We start from the raw sequence: 23,350 nt of genomic DNA on the forward strand, positions 1-23,350 counted from the left end.
ATGCAGCACAATATTTCCAGGTGCTTAGGGGAAAACCTTGCAATCATCTTTGACTCCTCTCCCGCCTCCGTACTCCCCGCTTGAATACCAGCAGTAAGACCTGTTGTCTCTGCCTTCAAAACGCTGCGTTCAGAATCTGACCCGTTCTCATTGTCAGCACAGCTACCACCCTGATTAAGCCACTGTGATCTCTTTCATAGATTTTTGTGATCACCTTTTACCTGACCTTTCTGCTTTTGACTCTTGCCCTTTCCAGCTACAATAGCATCCTTACTATTTCTCCAACCCATTAGTCACATTCCTACCTCAGGGCCTTTGCACTGGCCATTCCCACTGCGTGAAAAACTCTTTCCCACGATGCCTTCATAGCCCTCTCCCTCGTCAGCTCAAGCCTGCTTCTCAGTGAGACCTGCTCTACTCACCCTGTTTTTAATCGCAATCCACCCCACTCTCAGTTGAGTGCTCCCAACCCCCTTTCCCTGCTCTATTTATTTCCACAGCAATTACCACTTTTTCATGTACTGTGTATTATTAACATATTTATTAAGTGTATTGTCTGTTTCCCTCCATTGGAATATACACTCCACGAAGGCAAGGATTTTCACTTCTTTTTGAAAACTTTTGTTGCTGTCTACTATTATTTCCCCAGCACCTAGGATACTTGCAAGCATAACAGGTACTTAATAATTATTTAGTGAAGAATGAATTATTTACAATGAGTTAGCATGGAATCTTAAAATCAGTGCGGGAGATCTATACATATTGACACGAAAAGATCTCTAAGATGTATTTTTAAATTAAAAACTGAAGTTGTAAAGCTATTAGTATATATATTTAAGCATAAATGTGGGTTATAATATACATATACATCTGCATACATATGCCTATATGTATATATTACAACTTCACTTATGTTTAAAAAATGGTAAAACCATCTATTTGTATCTGCATATGCAGGTATATAAATGCATAACATATTTGAAAGACCATATTCTGGACTTACAGTAATAGTCGTTTTTTAGGAAGAGTGAGGGAGGCCTTTATGTTTTATTCTTTACACCTCTCTAGTTTCAAAACTTTATCCCACAGAAGGCTATATTCATGTATTAATTATATAAGCTTTTATACAGATTTTCTAAGTTGGTTTAAATTTTTGGGGAAAAAAATTAAATATATGTGCAGAAAATCTAGCTCCCTTGTTGCATTTTCCCAGGTCAGCTACCCTGGACACGTGGCCAGCAGGGAGGCTTGAGCAGGTGACCATTTGCTTCGTAGTGTCGAAGCCTCTGGCCAGCTGATTATTGTCACCCACCTGGCCTGAGCCCCACCTGCCCAGACCCACAGGCTGTCCCACGGTGGACTGTGAGCTCCTTGGGAGCAGAGCCGTAATTGTTTGGGTCACTGCCGCGGCCTTATCTTCTAGTGCAGAGCTTTGGAATGAGGGGGTACAAAGTACATATTTGTTTCATTGAAGCAGCTCTCTCCTGTCCTCTGGAGTCTTTCAGAGGCACCCATTTCCAGTTCCTTCTGCGACGCAGCCTCAGTTTTCTCTCTTCCCTGCAGGTGGCAGTCTTCACCGGCTTGAACTAGCCTTGCTTCTTTCCAGAGCAGTGGTTCTCAGCCCATCAGGCACAATGCATGATTTTAGTAACAGTTATGTCATGACCCCCCTTTATTACTCTGGAATGACGTTACTAGATTAAATGGTCCACCTACAAATATAATTTCAGAAAACCATACAACCCTCTTGCTCTAATATAAAGAGAAATAAAAGGCAGGTCATTGATACTAAAGTGCGTATTTTAATAGAAATGCCTGGGTGTGGTTTCCGTGGAAGAGATCATGAAGCAGTCAGATGCTGTGCCTGTGTCTGGGACCCCTGTGAATGTGACAGCTACAGGTGCTGTCTGATGTAGCAGCAGCATTTTCGTCTTGAATTGTCCAGAATGGTAGACAATTCTGGGTAGAGCTCTGAATAAAACCAAGTACAAACTTCCCTTCATTCATATGCATTTCCAGTCCCCAAATGTCTTGTATATTAAAGCCAAGTGCCTCACTTGCACCAATAAGTCAACCAACCAACCGCCACCCAACAAACAGGCCCTAGGGCCAGACAGTTATAAACAGGTGTTCTACCTGGGTGAGAATCGGAGGCGTGGGACAATTTCTTGTGCTGCAGGACTGCCCTTTACACTGAGCTTCGAAATGTGGCTAGTGTGACTAAAGGACTAAACTTTCGATTTACTTTACACATACATTTTAAGGTGGATGCTCAACTTAGTTACTGGAAAACTTCTAAGTAGGATTGGAACGCCTTGGGGTATGTGAATCTACATCGTCAATGATCAATTGCATGAAATTTGAATGCAGATAAAATATTTGTAATAGAAAGTGAAGTGACCTCACTGAGATGCTCTAAGTGTGAAAAACACGCAGGAGCCTGAAGATTGGGCGGGCAAAGAAGAATACGGAATATCTTACAAATAGCACTTTTATGTTGGGCCACATGTCGAAATGATAAAGGGTTGGGTAGATTGGATTAAATATTGTTAAAATGAATTTCACTTGATTCTTTTAGCTTCTGTACTGTTGCTACTAGAAATTTAAAAAATGCATATGTGGATTACATGACTTTTCTATTGGAAAGTGCTGGGTGGAGAAAACTCAGGACCAAAGTCTTGCAGCCTCTGAAATGTCTTCTGTCTGTCTGTCTGATACGAACGCAGAGCCAGTCAGGAGTGAGAGAGGAGCTAGAAAAACTAGCTCCTCACCCTCTAGCCGGCAAACCAGGGGCCGTAGGGACAGGGTCTTTGCCACGGTAGAATTATCCCGAGTGATTATATTTCATGGAGCCCCAGATTTTGGCCTGCGGTACCTGGCACCGTTCGCGTTTTTCCACCAGCCTTCCCCTCCGCCGGGTCCCCCGGGAACCTTCCCTTCACGTCTGACGTGGGGGCTTGGCCTGCGAGACAGAGGCTGGTGCCAGCTCAGCTCCGAGGCAGAGGAAGAGGCATTTCGAGGTACAAGGAAGATGGCTTATCTCTCCATCCCGGGGACTCACAGATAACGCAGGTGGTCGGGTTTCAAAGCCAGGGGTGGGGTCTCCTCTGAGGCAGAGAACCGATGGCACAGGTGGCTAAGCGACAGCCCAGCCAGAGAGGCCTCGCCGACCACATACTCAGAAGCGTGTCATGAGTTCTAGGTTATGCCTAACTGGTTAAAAGCATTTTCTGCCCCACTTTTAAGCAATTGACTATTACTCCTCCAAGGGGTCAATTTGATGATGTGAGAGCAGCTTTATTAATGGTGAGAAGCATGAACTTTGGGGTCAGGCCTGGGTGGAGATGACTGACATTTCATGGCTGTGGGCACCCGGGCAGATAACTTAACCTCTCTGAGCTTCAGTTTCCAGTCTTCCTATCTGTGAAATACTTCTCTCATATACAGCAGGTGCTCAATAGCAGCAGCAGTTTTTCATGATGAAGAGGGTGAGAGTGGGAGGGGAGAGTGTTTTTGAGCAGGCAAGCACCTTAGGACAGCATCTTCAAGACTATTTCTCAGAATACTGAACCTATGAAATAGAAATCCAACAATGAAGAGTTTTGTGGGCACTACATTTTGGAAATGCTGTATCCCCAAGTCGAGATTGACAAAGTACATTAGCATATTTAACATCTTGGGAAGTCTTGCAGCAAATAAATCAGTTTAACTTGGCTTAACCTGGCATTTCCCAAACTTATTTTGTTAGGATTTTTTTTTTCAAGAACTAACTATTAGCTCTGTGGGTCATACTTTGGGAAAAGATGGCATGGAAGAAAATGTCCTACCTTCTAGTCAAAACTCCTTGGTCCCACACTTTGAATGGGCTGACTTGTCATGACATTGTCATGTGACCTGTGGGGAGACAGGTAGGACAAGCCACCAGACTATATCCCATGTCACCTAGATTCATAATGAAAAACTCACTTATGAAGGAGCTTAAGAAACCTTGGAAAATTAGAAAAATGCTGACGTGAGATATGATAGTCTCTTAAAACACTGGCTTGGAAAGTTCTTTTTTAAAAAAAATATATCTTTATTGATTTCAGAGAGAGCAAGGGAGAGGGAGAGAGAGAGAAACATCAATGATGAGAGAGTCATTGATCAGGGGCCTCCTGCATGCCCCCCACTGGGGATCAAGCCCGCAACCCGGGCATGTGCCCTGACTGGGAATCGAACCTCGATCTCCTGGATCCTATGTTGATGCTCAACTGCTGAGCCACGCCTGCCAGGTGGAAATTTCTATTTTGATTGGTGGTGGAGCAGGTAGGAAGATGGTAAATTTAGATTTTGTTTTTCATTTAAAAAAATAAAGTCCCATGAACTCTCACAACTCTCTACAAATGATCAATAACTATAATAACTTTTCTGCCATAACAATATTTCAAAAGGAAATGCCAGACTCATACACGCACTCATATACACATATTCTCTGCACAGTAATGAAAGAGCAGATGAAAAAGATATGTTTAATTTATAAGCCCTACTCTGATTAGAAATGATACATGTGGAAAGATCACTAGAGGATAATGTTAATACTCAATTTGCAATAATTGCATACTTCTTTCATCGAGACACATATCTAATATAATCTCCCAAATCCCAAAGTACACATAAACATAAAGTCCGGTAAATGGCATCAGATAAGGTAGGATAAAACTTGTACCCCTAAGAAGATTCAGAAGATTCTCCCACATAATCACATAACATTATTTTGCCTAAGAAAATTAACAATAATTCTCTAGTTGCATCTGATGCTAACTCTAGAGTCAGTTTCTCCAGGAACCAATCAAGGTTCATATATATTATATTTCATTATATCTCTTTAAACCTAGAATGTTCCTCTCACCTCGACATTTTCCCCCAGGATACTGACTTTTTGGTGAGACCAGCTGTCTTATGGGATGTCTCACACAGTGGCTTTGCCCATCCCTCTGATTGTTTCCTCTTGCGGTCATTTAGCTCATTCTTCTAGCTCCTGTGCTTCCTGTAAACGAAAAGTTAGGTCTAAAGACTTGATTAGATGAAGATTGAACATTTTTGGCCAGAACACCTCACCAGTGGGGTGATTATTTATTCCTGTTTGCCTCCTGTCCCAGTACAACTGTAAATAGTGCCTTCCAAGGATGTCCTCCTGATCGGACACCCCATCTGTAAATGAAGGACCACATCTGGAGACACAGAATGTCAGTTTGTCCCACCATTAGGGACACTGAGTCTGATCACTTGGCTAGATGTCCATGGGAGCTTTTAAAAAGTAATGAGCCTCATAATGAGCTTATAAATGGATCGATTTTGTTATGTAGGTCATCTCTACTTTCAATGACCCATCAAAATTTTCTGCAGCTGGGTACAGTCCTGAGTAAATGATCCTACCTTAAGTGAGATTTAAGTCAAAGTCATTTCTTTTTATACTTAAATGGAATGAAAAATACATTTTTAACAATAAAATACAATTTCTTATTGTTTGAATTCAACCAGAGGAAAAATGCTAGAAGTTTGAAGATTTAATTTTCTCCAACAAATTGCATAAATTCACCTGTACTTTAAAATGTTAGGCATAGTTTACTTTAAAAAAAATACTGTGTTTTCTAATAATAAAGTCAATGCTAGCTCATTATGGTCATTTAGGAAAATATATAAAAGCATGAAAAAATAAAAATGACCACTAATCACCTACTTAGAACCATTGTTAACATTTTCATGTATTTAATTTGAGTCTTTTCCTCCTATACAATTTTACATACTGAATTCTAAGTCATGGGACCAAAAATTGTGTTTTACCTTTCCCCACTTAATTTGTATCACAAGTACTTTTGCATATTATTCCAAATTCTTTGTAACTCTTTAAAAAATGACTATGCAATCTTTAGCGTGGCAGAATTCCTACTGTTGAACATTGAAGTGTTGTTCAGTTTTTCCTATTATGAACAATGTGATGGAAAACATATTTTCCTCCATTTAAACTTATTTCCTTGGCAGTGCTCCTGACCACTTCTGGTTTGGTACTGCAAGATTCGATTCGATCAATTTTTGCTCAAATAAACTCTTAGAATTTTTATTAAGTCTCCCTCTGTCTTTTAACAGTTCGGATGTCAGCAGAGGGAACTGAGGGAGACCCCAAAAGCCCCCAGGAGCGACCAGCCACCGGGCGTAGGTGCCCGCTGAGCCCCTGGACCTCAGTGTTTCCTCGCTGCCTCTGGATCCTGCTCCACAGCTTTTGAGTTATGAGCTTTTAGACTTTATTTGAACATTTCTTTTTGGAAACTGCCAGAAGTTGACTGGATCCATCTTAGAAACCGAACTGGTCCTGGGCTGGACTGGTTCCAACTTCAGCTGGGCAGGTCCAGCCTGAGGCGTCAGTGTTTGGTGGCTAGTGTGAGGCCTGGGACACCCTGCTCTCCGCGGCCCCTGCGGATGCTTTCCTGGGCAGACTGGCAGAAGCCGGCAAAGTTAAGGATTCTTCTCGAAGTCAGCCGGCCCGGATCCCTGTCTGTGTCCGGCTGGGAGAGGAAGGTGCAATTGCATGTCCTGTCCTTTCCAAATTCGGATTGGCAGGAAAAAACATTAGTTATTGATCTGTCCTCTCCCAGGGACAGCTGTTGCCTTCTTGCTTGTCTTGTTTTGTGTCCTGAGTACTTTTCTTGGCAACTGTCAGGTTGGGTGCCCCCCAAAATGCAGCTGGACAGAAACGTGGGTTGCACTCCGTTTGCGGCTAGGGTCCTGCTGACTGCTGCTGGCCCTCGGGGGACTGTCTAAGTCTTTCTTTCTTTCTTTCTTTCTTTCTTTCTTTCTTTCTTTCTTTCTTTCTTTCTTTCTTTCTTTCTTTCTTTCTTCCTTCCTTCCTTCCTTCCTTCCTTCCTTCCTTCCTTCCTTCCTTCCTTCCTTCCTTCCTTCCTTCCTTCCTTCCTTCCTTCCTTCCTTCCTTCCTTCCTTTCTTTCTTTCTTTCTTTCTTTCTTTCTTTCTTTCTTTCTTTCTTTCTTTCTTTCTCTTATCTCTGGGAGTGGCTCCGGATCTTTTGCACCCTCTTTGGAGAAGCCTTCTGTGTCTATGGGATTGTTCAGTACTGCCAGGAACTTTGCTGTTTGTCCTGGGGAAACCTGACAAGATACTCAAAAGGGTTTTTAAGAAAAATAGCTTTATGGTCAGAAGTTGGCCAAATTGGAAGCTGATATTCAGAGCGTGATAAGAACTCCTTTTTAAAAAGGCCTTTCTCCCTTAAGCTAAAATAAAGCTGTGTACCCAGAGGGAAAGAAAAACATCCTGAAGCCATTATGGAAGGATTGACTAAAACATTCCTAAGAAACACAGCTCTAAATCTAGAACATAGGAGTCTTTTTTAAAAATTAAAGTTATTGGGGTATCATTGGTTAATAACATGAGTAAGTTTCAAGTGTACAATTCTATAATATATCCTCTATTGCATCGTGTGCCCACCACCCATAGTCTAGCCTCCCTCCATCACCATATATTAGGCCCCCTTTTGGTTTCCATCTTAGTTGACCATCTCCTTGACGTAAGGAAGCAAACAGGATAATGTAGTTGAGTGGCTGGGCCAGCCTCTGGATGTCATTCAGCCTGCAGCCCAACTCTTGAAGGAATTAAAAACAACTATACTTGCTGTACAAATCGAGTCTTTATAAAAACAGAAATTTGGCTCTAGAAACAATCCAGAGCTCACCTATTCTTTTCACCAGTCCCCAAATCTCTCCTCTGTTGATCTCAAAGGCTAGCAAATATTGTAAACCGGATTTGGGGGCGGGGAGCCCTTCTTGGAGGAACTGACATCCTTCCTCCGTGTCTTTGAGATGTAAATGTTCTACCTGGTCTTCTCTCAAAACACAGGGACATTTCTTGAACTGAAACTTCCAGGATGTAATTCTGATCAGAAAAAAAACAAGAAGCTATTTGAAAATTAGGTGAATGAAAAATCTTGAAAATCTTTTCCACAAATATTGCTAGAAGGTTTAGCTATCTTAACTTACTCTATGCACCAGAAACACAATTGGGATCAAATTGTTCTTTTATGAGCTAGTGAGTTCTGCATTAGCGTATCTTTCTCTTGGCTAAAATTTAGGAACAAAAGTTGTAAGCTCTCTGCACCTGTCGTATGTCTATGTATGTATGTTATAGATGTGTGATATTTTTCTACCTCCAGGTGTTATTTCCAAAATTAATTTGTAAAGAGCACTATTTAATTGGCTTAAAGACAAGCCAGCAATTTACATGAATCAAATATACTCTTAGAAACCCAAATGTTTTCCAAGTTCACGTGATCTAGGATAAATCTTTGGTAAATAAAAGCTAGTTTAAGCTTGTTGGTTTAATTAAAACAGGCTTGTCTTTAGAGCTAATAGCATTAAATATAATACATTTATCCTACCCAGGTTTATTAAAAGTCAAATAAGCTCATGTTATCTGTTACCAAATTTGTCTACAAGAGAGATAATTTAAAATGATAGTTAGCTGTTCAATGTCTCATGAAATTTTCATTAGTAATCCAAGTGGAATTTTTAAGAACAAGGACATTAAATAGATGCAAGTAAGATAAAAGTGTATAAATGGATTTTTCAACAATAATTATGCTTTATAGAATGCCTGCTTAAAATAGTTACCAAACTCTTTTTGGTAACTTGAAACCTTAAAGTTATACTGAGATTTATAGGTTAAATGAGAGATATTCATTGAATATCTAGATAATTCCCAAATAAGATAAAATACTGAAACAATTATTCAACATAGATTTATCCACTTTGGGGTTCCTTTTACAGAGGAATTAAAGATTGTTAGGTCTATCAGCAAATGTGTTTTGTGCCTCATTAAAAATTTTACTAGGAGGAAGAATATACTTCCAGAAATCTTGAAATGTATTGATAAGTTTGCCAACACCCAGAATGCTCTGTAACAGACATGCTGCAGCGCTCACTCCTGAGCTTTCACTAGGAGTAGAGGACTCTAGGGTTAGGAATTCTAAGCCATGTAAGTAATTAAAACTACTCAGTAACAATAAGAGTGAAAGGAAACAGCTATGCATGAAAAAAACGAGAAAGAAAAACGTAGGACAAAACCTGGGTGGATATAAAAAGGTTTGTGGAAAATGAATATTGAAAAAGGAATTTTATGTATGGTCAAGCTGACTAAAATGGGAATGGATTTATGTAAGTTTTTCAAGAGTAAGTTTTTAGCCCCGGCCGGGTGGCTTGGGCTACTGAAAGGTTACCGGTTACTGCCCCCAGTCAGGGCACATACCTAGGTTTTGGGTTCGACTCCTGCTTGGGACGCTTACGGGAGGCAACCGATTGATGTTTTTTGCACATTGATGTTTCTCTCTCTCTCTTCCTCTCTCCCTAAAAAATGATAAACATATCCTTAGGTGAGGATTATTAAAAAAAAAAAAAAGAGTTATCATATCAAAAGTGCACTGGTACAAAATTAGAATTTGACTTCGTGTAAAAAGACATAGGTTTCTTGGCGTATTGCTCTGATCTCGATAAGAGATTGTGAAAGGTTTTGTTTGTTTGTATGTCTGTTTTAACCTTTGGGGTAATCTGCTTGGAAAGCAAAGATTTCTGTGTCTTACCAGCATAATTCACTGTGCTTCACTTCTTCTTTATCAGGTCTTTGATTGCTTTAAGAAACTCAGTTCTCTATGAAAGGAGCTAAGGTTTATTCACAACTCTATAACCTTCTGTATTGGCCTTTAAAATCTTTTAGTGCCGCTTTATTTAAATTGATAATTAAGTATTATTTCATAATGATTTGAGATTCTATTTAGTCAAATGTTCAAACCTTTTGACATTTTAATAACTTCTCCAAATTAAATTCCGAATGTAGCCTTTTTTTAAAAAAAATTCTCATCCGAGGCTATTTTTTCCATTGCCTTTCAGAGAGTGGAAGGGGGGGGGGGGGGGGAGAAAGACATCAATGTGAGAGACACACATCGATTTTTTTTTTTGAAACATTGGTGGTTCCTTAATTTTTGTCCCACATTTAAGGAAACCCTGTTCTATTTTCTCTCAAGCTGTCTCTTTTACAGTAATTTTGTAAAGTATACCTTTGTAAACAGAGGTACACTTTTATTTCTTCTCCCTACCCAATCCCTCCAGAACTGAGAAACAGATTGAACATTCTTATTTGCATGACCATATATAGTTAATTGCACAAGTCAATAAGAATTTGTTCTCCTGATAACAGAATACAATTAGGAACATTGGTTATATTACCAAAGCTTTGACTGGAATGTTGTATTTGAGAATATACATAAAATCAGCTATGACAGGACAGCTTAAGGAACTAAGGTTGACTCTATGGAGCCCATAAAAGCCCCTTGGAAAAGCTGGCCTGATACCTTGCCTCAGCAAGATAGGTAAGTAGGGAAGGTCACCTCCTGGCAGGCCCAGGAACCTCAAGATACCCTCAAAAGGGGAGGAATTCGCCCAAATCTGTATTCCAGGCGAAGCCTTATGGTGAGTTCTTGGCTTGGGTTCTTAGCCTGGAGAGGCTTTTAAAAGCCTAATCTAAGCCTGGCCCGCATGGCTCAGCGGTTGAGCATCCACCTAGGATCCAGGTGACCAGGGTTCGATTCCCAGTCAGGGCACATGGCCAGGTTGCGGTCTCAATCCCCAGCAAGGGGTGTGTAGGAAGCAGCTGATCAATGACTCTCTCATCATTGATGTTTCTCTCCCTCTCTTCCCTCTTCCTTCCTCTCTCTGAAATCAATAAAGATGTATATATGTGCATATATATGTGTGTGTGTGTGTGTGTATATATATATATATATATATATATATATATATATATATATCTTTTAGGTCCAACCTAAGATTCCTTATGAAAAGCTCCAGCAAAGCAGATTTAAAAGGCTTCCTGTATGGTCAATCACTATTCTTGCTGCACTTATGTAAATAATCAGGCCAAGCTTAATGAGACTAGACTTCTTTTGCAAATAAAATCGTCTTCTTATAATTATCCTTGATAGAAATGAGGGTGATTGTGAGGGAAAAATCAAATTTCATGGATAATTATAACACAACCTGTGGATATCAGGTTCTAGTCCTGTTCATTGTCTTAGAGGTTTGTTACAGACCTGTAAACTGAACTGGATCCTAAATTCTAGTTTCCTCAAATATCTGGCTACAACTCTCCAAACGAATGTTTCCAATTTTCTCCCACCCTCTGATTTGTAGTCACTAAGAACAAAGACTGCCTTGAACCGTCTTGAAAGGGGACCATACCAGGCCCTCCTTGCTACCCAGATGATGGCCAGACTTCAGGGATGAAACTTGGGTCCACATTCCCCGATTAAAAAGGGCTCCTCCAGACTGGGAACTGCACACCAGCTGGAGATCTAGCATTAAACCTGACTAGAGAGCCTTCTCCCCAGGAGAAGATGGCATCTGGAGGTGGACAGCTCTCCCAAGATCATGGATTATGATCTCCATCTCCAATATCAACACTTTATTCCTTTTGCCTTTCTGCTACGTGCCTTTCCTCTCTGTTAATTCATGGGAAGACAATGCTCCTTAACTCTGGCAACTATCCCTGAATGCACTAGGCCATGGCTGGACAACAGAAGTCCCTAGACTTCCTTGCTCTGTAGTTTTAGATAGTAGAATTGCTTTAGATGACTTATTGGCTGAACAAGGAGTAGTCTGTGCCACAGCGAGTACCTCCTGCTGTCCTTGGATCAATACCTCCGGTATTGTAGCAAATACAAAAGTTAACAAACAAGCCACTTGGCTAAAACAGGTTGATGTCCTGTCAAGTACATTCTTTGATTTGTTTGATACAAACTGGTTTGGTTCATGGGAGGCCCTGGCTAAGGAGTATCTTAAGTCTCTCAGCATTATCCTCTCATTTCAATCCTCTGATTGAAAAAAAAAAAAATCTCCTTAAGAGAAATTATTGGGTTGAAAGCATAGTTACCATAGTCTTCCTGGTATGCTATGTTCCCTCAGAGGTCTTAAATGCATTTTTTGCGGACATCAGATGGTCTCATTGCACTTGGAGAAACAGAAAGAAGTTAAACAATGAGCTGAACAGCAAAAACAATTTTTCCACGGCTCTGACATCATAGCCTACGAGTTTCCCAATGAGACAAGAGCACCTTAACGCTGATGGTGACTGAGAGTGGCACTAGTACCAAATGGTTGGTCCATCTCTCATGTATGAGAAGGCGACTGAAAGGGGTGTGTGTGTGTGTGTGTGTGTTACTAAATTAATTAAACAAGAAGGCCATTAAACTAATGTGGCTCTAATGCCATGGCGCTCTACCAAAATCTTAAAGTTTTGATTTTGGCAAACCAAAATCTAGGCCTGCAGGTGTCTCATGGTTACAAAATCAAGATGGTACAAACAGCCAACTAGGCTTTAAACTTTAGCCAATCAGTAATTTCTTTACTTTGCTTCCCTTTTTCTCTGTAAAAGCCTCTCCCCAAGCTCCTGCTGGCGGAGTGCTCCTAACCACTTCTGGTTTGGTGCTGCCCAATTTGAATCGATTTTTGCTCAGATAAACTCTTAAAATTGAGGGGGGAAAAAATCTCCTTAAGAGAAAGTATTGGGTTGAAAGGAATGGATTTTTTTTTCCATTTGTTTTTTCCCTGATTATCAAAGTAAGATAAGCTATTATAGACCATTAAAAATATAATGAAACTGGGAAAGAAAAAATTCAGAACCATTCACCCACTGGCAATCAGTGTTAATGTTTTGACCTTATTTCTTCTGATTTATGGAGTCTTTTTCTTTCTTAGTAAGGTTCAGGGAGATAAACATTTTTAAGGCTTTTCATAGTACTGCCAAAATTGCTTTCAATTTGTCAGTTTTATCTTCCTTTTGGAAATGTATAAATCGTGACTATTCTGTAAACACTAACATCTAAAAATTATCAAATGGCATGATTCTTTCAAAACTTCCCACGATTTTGGTCTGGCTCGCTCCAAGTCTGTTGTGAACATGACACAAGGCCTGAAAGCGTATAGAACAAATGTTACTTGGAAAACTCATTTCCAGTTTTTTATTTGTCCACATAATTAAACGATTCTTTTTTCATAGTCAGGATCCTATTTAATTCAGTTGTGTCGATATTTCTAACTTAATTTTCACTTAACAGTTTTCAAGGTGGCAGAAGCGTGATTGTGCAAATGCATCAGTGCACAGGCTCTGGCCTTCTACCCCCTTCGGAAAGGCTGCCTTGTTAATGGTGCTCATTTCCTGGGCAATTGAAAATGCCTATTTGACAAGTAGCAGTGGAAGTCAGCTCAGGAATCCTTCCGGATGAAGGTAGGCTGTTGGTCATTTACTCAGACCTGTTTCTGGGATGAATAGGAGGAAATATTCTCCTTTTTAGGGCTTCCCAATCCTTTCCATGGCATGGCATATGTAGAAAATAATAATATTTGTTCTGTACACTGGAGTAAATGAATGAGGCTGATGTAGTCAGAGGAGACTGCCTGGAAGCCTGCCCTCCCCTCCCCCCCTTGGCTGTCCTAAGGGCTAAGGGATCCGGGTTGTCCTAAGGGCTAAGGGATCCGGGTTCTGCCTTCTTGTAAACATTCATGGTACATCAGGCCAGACCTGCATCCCAGGAAACCTAGAGGAATGTATCTTCTGATGTCATGAAGAGCATATCTTTCTCTTTTTTTAAGATGCCGTTTCTGTGTGTGTGTTTAACCTGTCCCATGTATTGATTATACAGGGGTCTTATCACTGTGAAACTCCTCCTTAATATAAATATAGATATTTTTCTTGGCAACTTTCTGATCCTACCTCTTCACTATTGCCCCCGAAATATACTTAACTCCTTTCCAAAAGTTTTATTTATTTGATTTCTCTCATCCAGAAGTCATTCCTTCAACGATTCTTACCTGCGTCCCGTGATGTACCAGCCACCCTGATAAACACTGGGGACAGAGAAATGGCAAAGACAGCTTCTGAGTGTAAGGTGCTCACCGTTTGGTGGAGGGGACCCCGGGAATGGTAAAGAAAACAAAGATTCTCGACTGATCCATGATGGTAGGTCCAGAGCTCCAGGGCATTCTCCCTGGAGCAGGTGGGAAGACCTCCCAGAGCAGTGACATTTGAGGTGTGACTTCAAGGAGGAGATGTGTGGCATTTCAAGGAGGGACGGGCACTGGATAAGGGACAGAAACTGGTGGTTTTGAGAGACAGGTGGGCTTGGCCGTGTGCCCAGAACTCGGTTCCAGGCAGCACCTGGAAGGGTGAAGCAGACCAGGCTGGAAGGGAGGTAGGGTCAGGGTTGGAGGAGCCTTGCCTGTGGACAGGGAGGGTTGGGACTTTCCGTGCAGGAGGCTGACACCGACAGACTTGTGTTTTGGAAACACGGCTCTGGCATCCAGGTGGAGAATGGATTTGTGATGGGTGGGAAAGTCATTAGGGGGCTGCTGCCACTTTGAAAACAGAAGCATGAGGACTTCACCTGGGGCCGAGGTGCTGGGGCGGATGAAAGTAGGCAGAGGTGGCAGGATTCCTAGGAATGGCTACAGGAGTGTGAGAGAAGCCAGTAAGAGGTAATGGATGAAGTGATTAGCAAAGGGGGTGGAAAGCTTAACCCCCACCATTCCAGCTCTTTAAGTCCAACCCTACTTTTCAGACACAACCCGAGGGCCATTTCCTTTACACACCTTCCTCTGCCATTCTTGTCCCCTTAGGGACCCCTTTCTTCCCGGAACAGCTATCCTGGGAGTCAGCCATGGACCGTCTGCTCCCTAAGCAGGAGGCGGTTTCATACGTGTTAGGTCTGTTTCCTAAACCGCATTGAGGGACTGTCATTCTCCACGTCTCATGCTTCTCTGATATCCCTCCCAGCCACCGTCTCAGTGTTGGGCATTTACCAGGTGAGGTGCTGTCTTCAAAAGGCAGTGGGGCCTAGTGCTGCGCTTGCAAATGAATCTTTTTTTCTTTTCTTTTTGTCTTTAAAAAAACCTTTGAAGTATAACCAGCATGCAAAATAAAAGTCTATATAAAATAGATACAAAGTGGAACAGCTCTGGTTAGCACAGAGGCAGAAGGCCCAGAAACCAGGACCTGCGGCTTCCTCTTGTCTAAGATTCCATGAGACACAGTTTGAAAACTTTTGACTCTGTGGACCGGTCATGGGTTTTGGAGTCAGAACTGAGTTCGAATCCCTGCCCTGTTACTTACTTAGCTATAATACAGTAGATAAATGGGGAAACTGCTCTGAGCCCCACTTTCCCTTCTGTTAATCAGGAGCAATAATACTTTCATTATAGGGTTATTGGGAGGCCAAAGTAAGCTAATTCGTGCAAAAATCTCTGGCACTTATTAAATGCTTATTAGATCATAGCTCTTGGTAAGAATAACAAGACATTTGCTAACTGATTGAGTAACTGATCCTTATTGAACTGGTACTTGTCCAGTCTAAACAAACCCCCTCAGGTAAAGAAAAGCCAGGGTTGGGGTGAAGTTCTGGGTGAGTCTGGGATTCAGAGGGGACCCAATCTTGTCTTCTGCTCCCTGCACCCCATACACCCACGATCTCCTGCCTTTGCATGAGGGTCTATCAATATTTAACGTGTGGGTGTCAGTTGCTGTAAACTGAGCATATCCCAGCAGCGACTTGAATTAATTATACGCAGGAGGAGAGAAAATAAGTTGCCTTTCTCTCAGAGCTCCAGGTTTCGCCGGCGGCACCGAGGCCTGGGAACCGCAGAGGGAAGCGTCTGCTGATGGAGGACCCCGAGAAGAAGCTGAACCAGAAGAGCGACGGCAAACCCCGGAAAGTTCGGTTCAAAATCTCTTCCTCCTACAGCGGCCGCGTGTTGAAGCAGGTCTTCGAGGATGGGCAGGAATTAGAATCGCCAAAGGAGGAGTACCCGCACAGTTTCCTCCAAGAGGCCCTGGAACCCATGGATGCTGTTTACGGGTCCGGGGAAGCCCCCAAGGCCCGGCCGTACTCCCCCAAGCTGACTGCTCAAAGGATCAGCGTGTTCAGAGAGGGCAATGCCTATACTTTGGCGGGCAGCCAGCCTTTCTTCAACGATTACAAGGCAAATGACCACAAGGTTGGTACTGGGCATGGCGTGTAAGCTTTAAGGACTAACGTGTTTAGAGAGGCACCTGAATGTTTCGCATCTGTATCGTGCTCGCGCTCCGGTACCAAGCAGGGCTATAGGCGCACCAAATGGGAAGCCGCTCTTAGAAGAATATCCCTGGGACAGAAATCACATGCTTGTTGACAGCTTATTGGAAAGGGCAATAAGCATGATAGTATTCGAATTCCATCCGGGGTAAAAAAAATTGCACCTGGGTTTTGGGCTGGGTTATCAGGAAGCGAATTAAATAGAGGTGCTGTTGGTTTTCAGGTTGCCGGACTGCTGTTGCAGAAAATTGTACAGCAACGGGCTGTGTTGTTTCCCGAAAGAGCTAAGTGTTTGGAGGTGCTCGTTTCACTCCAGGCAATTATTCAGCTTGTGGTTTATCCATGTCTTGTTTTTTTCCTCCTGCTGCCTGCTTTCAAAAAATGTCTGTCTTTCAGTTTATTTATTTTGCCTTTCCATTGCCCATTAGCATGAACGCTGGGTAGGTGGAGTCCTAGGAAGAGATGCTGAAAAGCAAATCGACCAGAGGAAATGTTACATGGGGGAGAAGTGTGAGCTAACAGTTCATTTGAAACATGTATTTTATTTGTGAATTTCAATTGTCTTCATGGATAATCAAAAGCCCATACATGATTTTTTTCTTTTTAAGTTAGAAGAGCCTAGAAATGTAGTCAATGATTTTTAGAATTCCGTAGGCGATGTGTATATACTCTCTCCCAGGGGCACTATGATTGTGTATTTTTTAAAATGATTAAATACAATTATGTAATGTACCAGGTTATTAATGAATAGCATTAATGAGTAAGATTTATACTCTCTTTAAAGTGTGAAAAATTCAGATAATTACTCTCTAATCATTTTTATTGGTAGTTTCCTAAGGGAACAAATAATACATCTATGGCAGACAAATGTGTTGGCCTTGCCAGCATTGATAAAAGTATATTTATGGACGGTCCACATTTATCAAAGATAATACCAGTTTCTTTTTGGTACTGAAGGAGACTGGAATGAAGGGCCCCTCATGTTACTGGAGAGGCTTACTCACTGCAAAGCACCATCACACACTGTCGCATTAGGTGTTGACCACAGTCTTGAGGAGAAAGGCCAAGTTGAGCCCTCCCATTTCGCAGATGAGGGATACTGATGCCAAGCTGTGCAGGGACTCCCTCAGTATTACAGGGTCATTAAGTTCAGAGTCAGAATAAGAACCCAGGTCTTCTGACTCCCCATGCTTTTTTCCCTATGGGATATTCCTTTTTAGAGAATACAATCACTACTAATAATGTTGATGATAGTCATAATAGTTACCATTTACTGAGTGCTTGTTATGTCCTAGGTACTTAGCTGTCTGGTACTTACAGTATCTCCTTTTACCTAAATCTTATTTGTAGATACAGAATTTACAAAGTTGTTGTTGGTACTATACCTTGTACGAGGCCACAGTAGATAATACTGGATGGCTTGACCTTCATAAGTCAGCATGTCAAGCTTGACATTCATGTAAATGCATGATTAGGCGTAGATTTATGAAACCACAAGACTGAGTCTTCATGGTAGCACAGCCCAGCTGATTTAAACACCGGACCCTAGAGGCCATGCTCAGGGTTAGATTCCTGCCTGGTCCCGATATCCTTGTTTTCTTCGTTGCCTGATCAAAATGCCACGTCCCCAGCCAGCCAGCCTGCAGGTATGAGAGTGCTCAGGGTGGATGTGTGCACCCGCACCTGCTGAAACAGGCTGTCAATGTGGCATTTGTGAAAATTAAGGAAATGAGAGCTGGGAAGTCATGATTTTTCAATAGTGAACCCAACTGTAAAATAACCCCAAGTTAATATTGGCTGTGAGGCAACATTGGGTAGTAGTTAAGCACAGTCGTTGAAAGTAAAGGCTCTGCACTTGAACAGATATCTGTATACCCAGGTTTATAGCAGCTGTATTCACAGTTGCCCTGAGGTGAAAGCAACCCAAATGCCCATCAATGGACGAATGGACAGACGAAATGTTGCCTATAAACGCAATGGAATATTACTCAGTCTTCAAAAGGGAGACAATTCTGACACCTGGTACAACATTCTGACACCTGGTACTATGCCAAGTAGGATGAGTCACAAAAGACAATCGTATGGTTCCACTTATACGAGTAGTCAGATCTATAGAGACAGCAAGTAGAATGGTGGTTACCAGGGCTGGGGAAGGGAGAAGGGGGAGCTGTTGTTTAATGGGTCCAGAGCTTCAGTTTGGGAATAAGAAGAAGTCCTGGAGATGGGTGATGGTGATAGTGACACTACAAAGTGAACGTACTTGATGCCACTGAACTACACACTTAGAAATTGTTAAAATGGTAACTTTTATGTTATATAGATTTACCACATTAAAAATAATATGTATTTTTTTAAAACAAGGGCTCTGATGTCAGTTAAACCTGGGCTTGATATCCGTTCTACCCACTTACCCCTGTGAGCTTGGGCAAACCACTTAACCTTGCCGAGATTCAATGTCATAATCTGTGATATGAGGGTAATAAGAGCACCTGCTTACGAAGATCACTGTGCTGATTAAGAAGCACTTGGCATTGTGCCTGGCACACTGTATGCTCAGTAAATGTTACCTACCATTGTGATCATGGCCAAGTTGAAAGAAACTTTGAGTCTCTTTAACATTTTAAGTGGTAGACAGAGAGAGTGGTTATAAACAATCAAATATCTTAAGGAACTGAAACTGATGGAAGTTTATAAGGTCCATAAAAAATGGAAGGGAGAGGCAGAGAAGTAGCCCCCACCCACTTTATACTGAATATTTCATTCATCTTTGCAATAATTCCAGGAGAGAATTTTACAGAGTGGGAAAACAGAAGTTCATAGGGTTTCAGTCAGCTGCAAATCTCACTCAACTGTCAAATAACGTTTGAATGCAACTTGAACTTGAGTCTGCCTGCCTCCCAAGCCCCTGTGTTTCCCCTACCCGGCGGCGGGTTTCTGCATTTGAACGCAGAGCTGCGGAGGGGCCATGGTGACCAATAGCAGTCTGGGCACACTGCCACTGTCACCAGTGTATTTATGAGGCTCGGTGACATAGGTTGCCCTTCTGGGCACTATGGAAGGAAACAAAAAATTCCTGGCTCCATCCCGGCCCTCTGTAATGTAAGAGCGGGTGTTCCTCCCGGGCAATCGGATGCAAGCAGATAATGTGAAGTTTAGTTACACCCGGAGAGTTTCCTTAGACACAAGGACGAGCTTGGCTGTCAGGGTGACTGAAACTTAAACACACCTTCAGGGTGATTTGGGACCGTCCATCTTTGGAATACATTAAAAATACATTTACTCTCCTGGGTGTCTCACATAATGACCAGCTTAGAGGCAGGAGGTTGAACCAGACGAGCAGATATTCTTCAGCATATTGAGAGTTTTGCCTTGAAAAGAGAAAGCAGCCGTAGATGCGAAGGAAGCCCCCCGGTAACTGAACCTCTTCGGCTATTACTGGGAGTGGAAATGGAACCTTCCAAGAGCGCCACCACCTTTATCTGCCGATGTTCAGAAACCGATAGTCCAGAGTGTGAAACAGGAACCCGCGTGCGCCAGGCAGCAGGAAATGGAAGCTGCCACACGATCCCAGAAGAGAGGGAGAGAGCAGGGCCGGGCAGGAAGCTGTGGCTTCATAAATAATTATTGAACGCTCCGTGGATGTTTCAAGGAAGGGGTCCTGAATCCTGAAGTCCCGCACAAGCCAGCTGAGACTGCTTAAGACTAGCATGTAAATAGATTTGCTCGATCCTGCCTGTGAACGCAGGGAGGGTGCTTCCTGCCAAGCATGCTGTGTGGCACGAGTGTGCCTGCACCAACCACTAAAAGAACAACTTTCAATAATAACAGCATACAGTACCTTCAGCTCTGGCAAACCCTGTCTTATATATTCTCCATAGCACCGCCCCCCCTGGAAGAGGATAGAATTAGCCTCAGGGATGGGAGTCAAAATATTTAACTGCTTAATCGCCCCAGAAGCCAGCAGAATGTTGGGGCAGGGTCCTAACCCCTGAGGCCCTAGGTGTTAACTTTTACGTGACTGGTTTGGGGATGTCAGAGGCTCCCGAAGAGAGGCTGGGGTAACAGGAGAGCGCTCAGGAGTCTCAGGACAGCGCCTGTTTCCCAGCCGGTGCAGAGGTATCTCCGTGTTTTAATGATCAGCTTGTCTGTGGTAGTTAGTGCGTTCCAGCTAGGGGGCAGCCCATTTACAGCGAGCACGCTGAGGCTAGGAGGTGCCAGAGGACTCTCCCCTACCTCACAGTTGGTGAACGGCAGGACTGGGATCCAGCGTTGTTTCCCTGAGAGCTATCGTAGCTCTGGGAAGAAATACGTGCTCTTAGCTGAATAATCCCTAAGCATTTACTCCTGGGCTTCTCTACTGCATTGTAGCATCGTTCAGATTATTCCTCAGCAAGTGATTAAGGAACGTGAGAAATCCATGCACGGGAACATAAGCAATTAACAATGATGCTATAGGAGTACATTAATTGACATAAAAAGATTTTCATATACAAATAACAAAAGCGAGTTACAACAGAATATATCTATAAATATATATAAGTATATATAAATAAATATAATGATCTTATATTTTGGAGGGAAAGTGCTTATGAATAGTTTAGTATAGGTGTTAAGAATATGGAGCCCTAGCTGGTTTGGCTCAGCGGTTAGAGTGTCAGCCCTTGGACTGAAGGGTCCCAAGTTCGATCTGGCCAAGGGCACGTACCTGGGTTGCAGAGTCCCAATCCCAGGCCTCTCTCGGGGCACGTGAGGGAGGCAACCAATTGATGTGTCTCTTTCACATCAGTGTTTCTCCCCCCACCAACCTCTCTGAAAAGCAATGGAAAAAATTTCCTTAGGGTAAGGATTAATATATATATATGTGTATATATATATATATATATATATATATATATATATATGGACTCTAGAGTGAGAAAGAGTTGGGTTTGAATTTCAGCCACAGACCCTGAGTAATTTTGTAACTTTGAGAGGCACTTACCCCCAATGAGACTCGGTCTCTTCACCTGTAGAATGTGGAAATCATACCATCTACCTCATAGGGATATTCAGGGGAGAAGTGAGGTAATGTTTATAAAGTGCTTAGCACAATGCCTGACACAATAATTAATAATAATAATAATAATAAAAAAATGCTCACTAAATTGTTTCTACTATTTTTATTATTTATGCATACAGAAAGAATGTGGAGTGACGTTTATTGTAAAAAGAACATTCCTTTGTGTTTATTAAGCACTCATTGTGCCCGGCCCTGCATCAGCTGTGTGGTATGTGGTTGAAATAGACACTCTGGAGCCTACCCTGTAGAGTCTTTCACTCTAGTTATATGACTGGTTCAGCTTTGATCAATGATCATCAACAGGAGATGGTTGTCATGGTTTTCAGAGAGAGCAAACAAACCAGGGAATGAAGTGTAGCTTTGTGGTCTGATGGGATCCCAAGTGCTGGGCAGTAGAAGATCCTCCTCTCCTAGTTCCTGGGATGTTGAGCGGGTTCTGCAGCCTGTGTTTATTTGTTGGTGGACGTTCCACGCTCATTCTCCATTTCTCTAGTCCCCACCTATTATAGATTTTGGAAAGATAATCATCTACACGAATAACCTGAAAATCATTCGAACCCCAATGGACAAGAGAGATTTCATGAGGAAAATTCTTCAGAAGGAAGGAGAGATTGAGGAAGAGTCTCTGATGACCAAAGAAGAAATCTACGGAGACAGCAACCAGAACGACGGGCCTCTGGGAGAGACAGAAAGCACGTTCCCCCACAACCAGTACCCCCAGGTGAGTCAGAGCGGGTCACTGTCCCCCCTCGAGCGGCCCTACTGCAGTGGTCTCCAGATTGTCTTGGTTGTACCCTGTTTAAGTAGAAACTTTCAAATATGACTACTTAACATATCTAAATATTAAAGATGGCATGGCTTTTATTGTTAGCAGGAATAGTTTTAAGTCCATATTTCAAACACTCCTGATTTTAATTTTTTGGATGACTTCTTTTGAGATCTGGTTAGGTCTCTACTGTTTTCACTTGCTCTAGAGATGGAGAAAATCAGCTCTGGCCTTTTCTTATGGGCTTGCTTGTGCTTCTATTATTGGTGTCCTCCTCGACCCACAGTTTCCTTGAAGATACCTAATAAAGCCATGGGTCCTTAGATTTTGTAGAGGTGAGTTTAGTTAAATCTAAACAGTATAATTTGTAAATCCACTAGATCAGGCACAAGTAATCTGAGAAATGTTGCAATATGCGGAAAGTGACTGAGTGAACCAGGACCACGGTCGCTTTACATCATGAGTATTCCAGGGTCCCTTGGGTACATTTTTGTAGTGACTGTCTGTCTTAGTGAGGGTGCCAGTGTCTACTAGTTTATTAAAAATTAGAATAACATTTTCTTTTGAAAATATTATCAAAGCTTAATTTCTTGTGGCCTTTAGATAAAAATATAAACATCTTGAGGGATTTTCTCCCCACACCTCTCAGAGGTATGCACTCCCCACCTTGGAAACCATTGCTCATACATGTTCAGACGAGGGGGAGATTGATAACATTCATTAGGTCACAGTGTGGGGGTGAGGGTGGGAAAAACAATTTTGATGAAATTAAGCTAAGAAAGTAAAAGCCTGGACAGCAGCAGAAGTGAATTTTTTCTCTCTTTAGAGTCCATCTTTTGGGGCTCAAAGCTTTCTGTGGGGTTCACTCTCGCCTCCCGTTTGTTGGTGTAACAAAATGAGCCAAGGGCTTCCTTGTACTTGAGGGATGTCCCCACCCTGGGAAGGTTTAGGGGACAGGAACAGGGGGGTCATGACCAGACTCCAGTGAAAGGCTCCTGTTAAAAGTTGTGCTCACAGTATTACAGATGCTCCCCACTTCCCCCCTCTACCTCCCTCCACCCAGCCCCTACCCCCCAGGCCTTCACCACACTATTGTCTGTGTTCATGGGCAACGTATATAAATATATAAGTTCTTTTAAAAAAAAAAAAAAGTAAAAACTTCATTCTCAGATTACCTAAAAAATAAAAATGTTATATATATATATATATATATATATATATATATATATATATATATATATATAAAGAAAGTAAAAGCCTGGACAGCAGCAGAAGTGAATTACTCCTATATATATATATAGAGAGAGAGAGAGAGAAGCTTTTACTCCTATATATATATATATATATAAATAAAGTTCTGCTCACAAC

General features: G+C 42.0%; 1 protein-coding gene across 1 annotated transcript in view; it reads left to right on the top strand.

Moving 5' to 3' along the window:
• The window catches only part of GRXCR2 (glutaredoxin and cysteine rich domain containing 2), a 46,660-nt gene that overhangs the window by 17,541 nt on the left and 5,769 nt on the right, over positions 1 to 23,350 (top strand). Inside the window, exons 2-3 of the mRNA XM_081136098.1 lie at positions 15,686 to 16,080; positions 21,710 to 21,937. Coding sequence (XP_080992224.1) covers positions 15,745 to 16,080; positions 21,710 to 21,937 — 564 coding nt within the window. The 5' untranslated portion in view covers positions 15,686 to 15,744. The remainder of the gene's footprint in view (positions 1 to 15,685; positions 16,081 to 21,709; positions 21,938 to 23,350) is intronic.

The sequence above is a fragment of the Miniopterus schreibersii genome (assembly GCF_964146895.1).
Source record: "Miniopterus schreibersii genome assembly, chromosome: 4".
In the NCBI taxonomy this organism is placed as follows: Eukaryota; Metazoa; Chordata; class Mammalia; order Chiroptera; family Miniopteridae; genus Miniopterus; species Miniopterus schreibersii.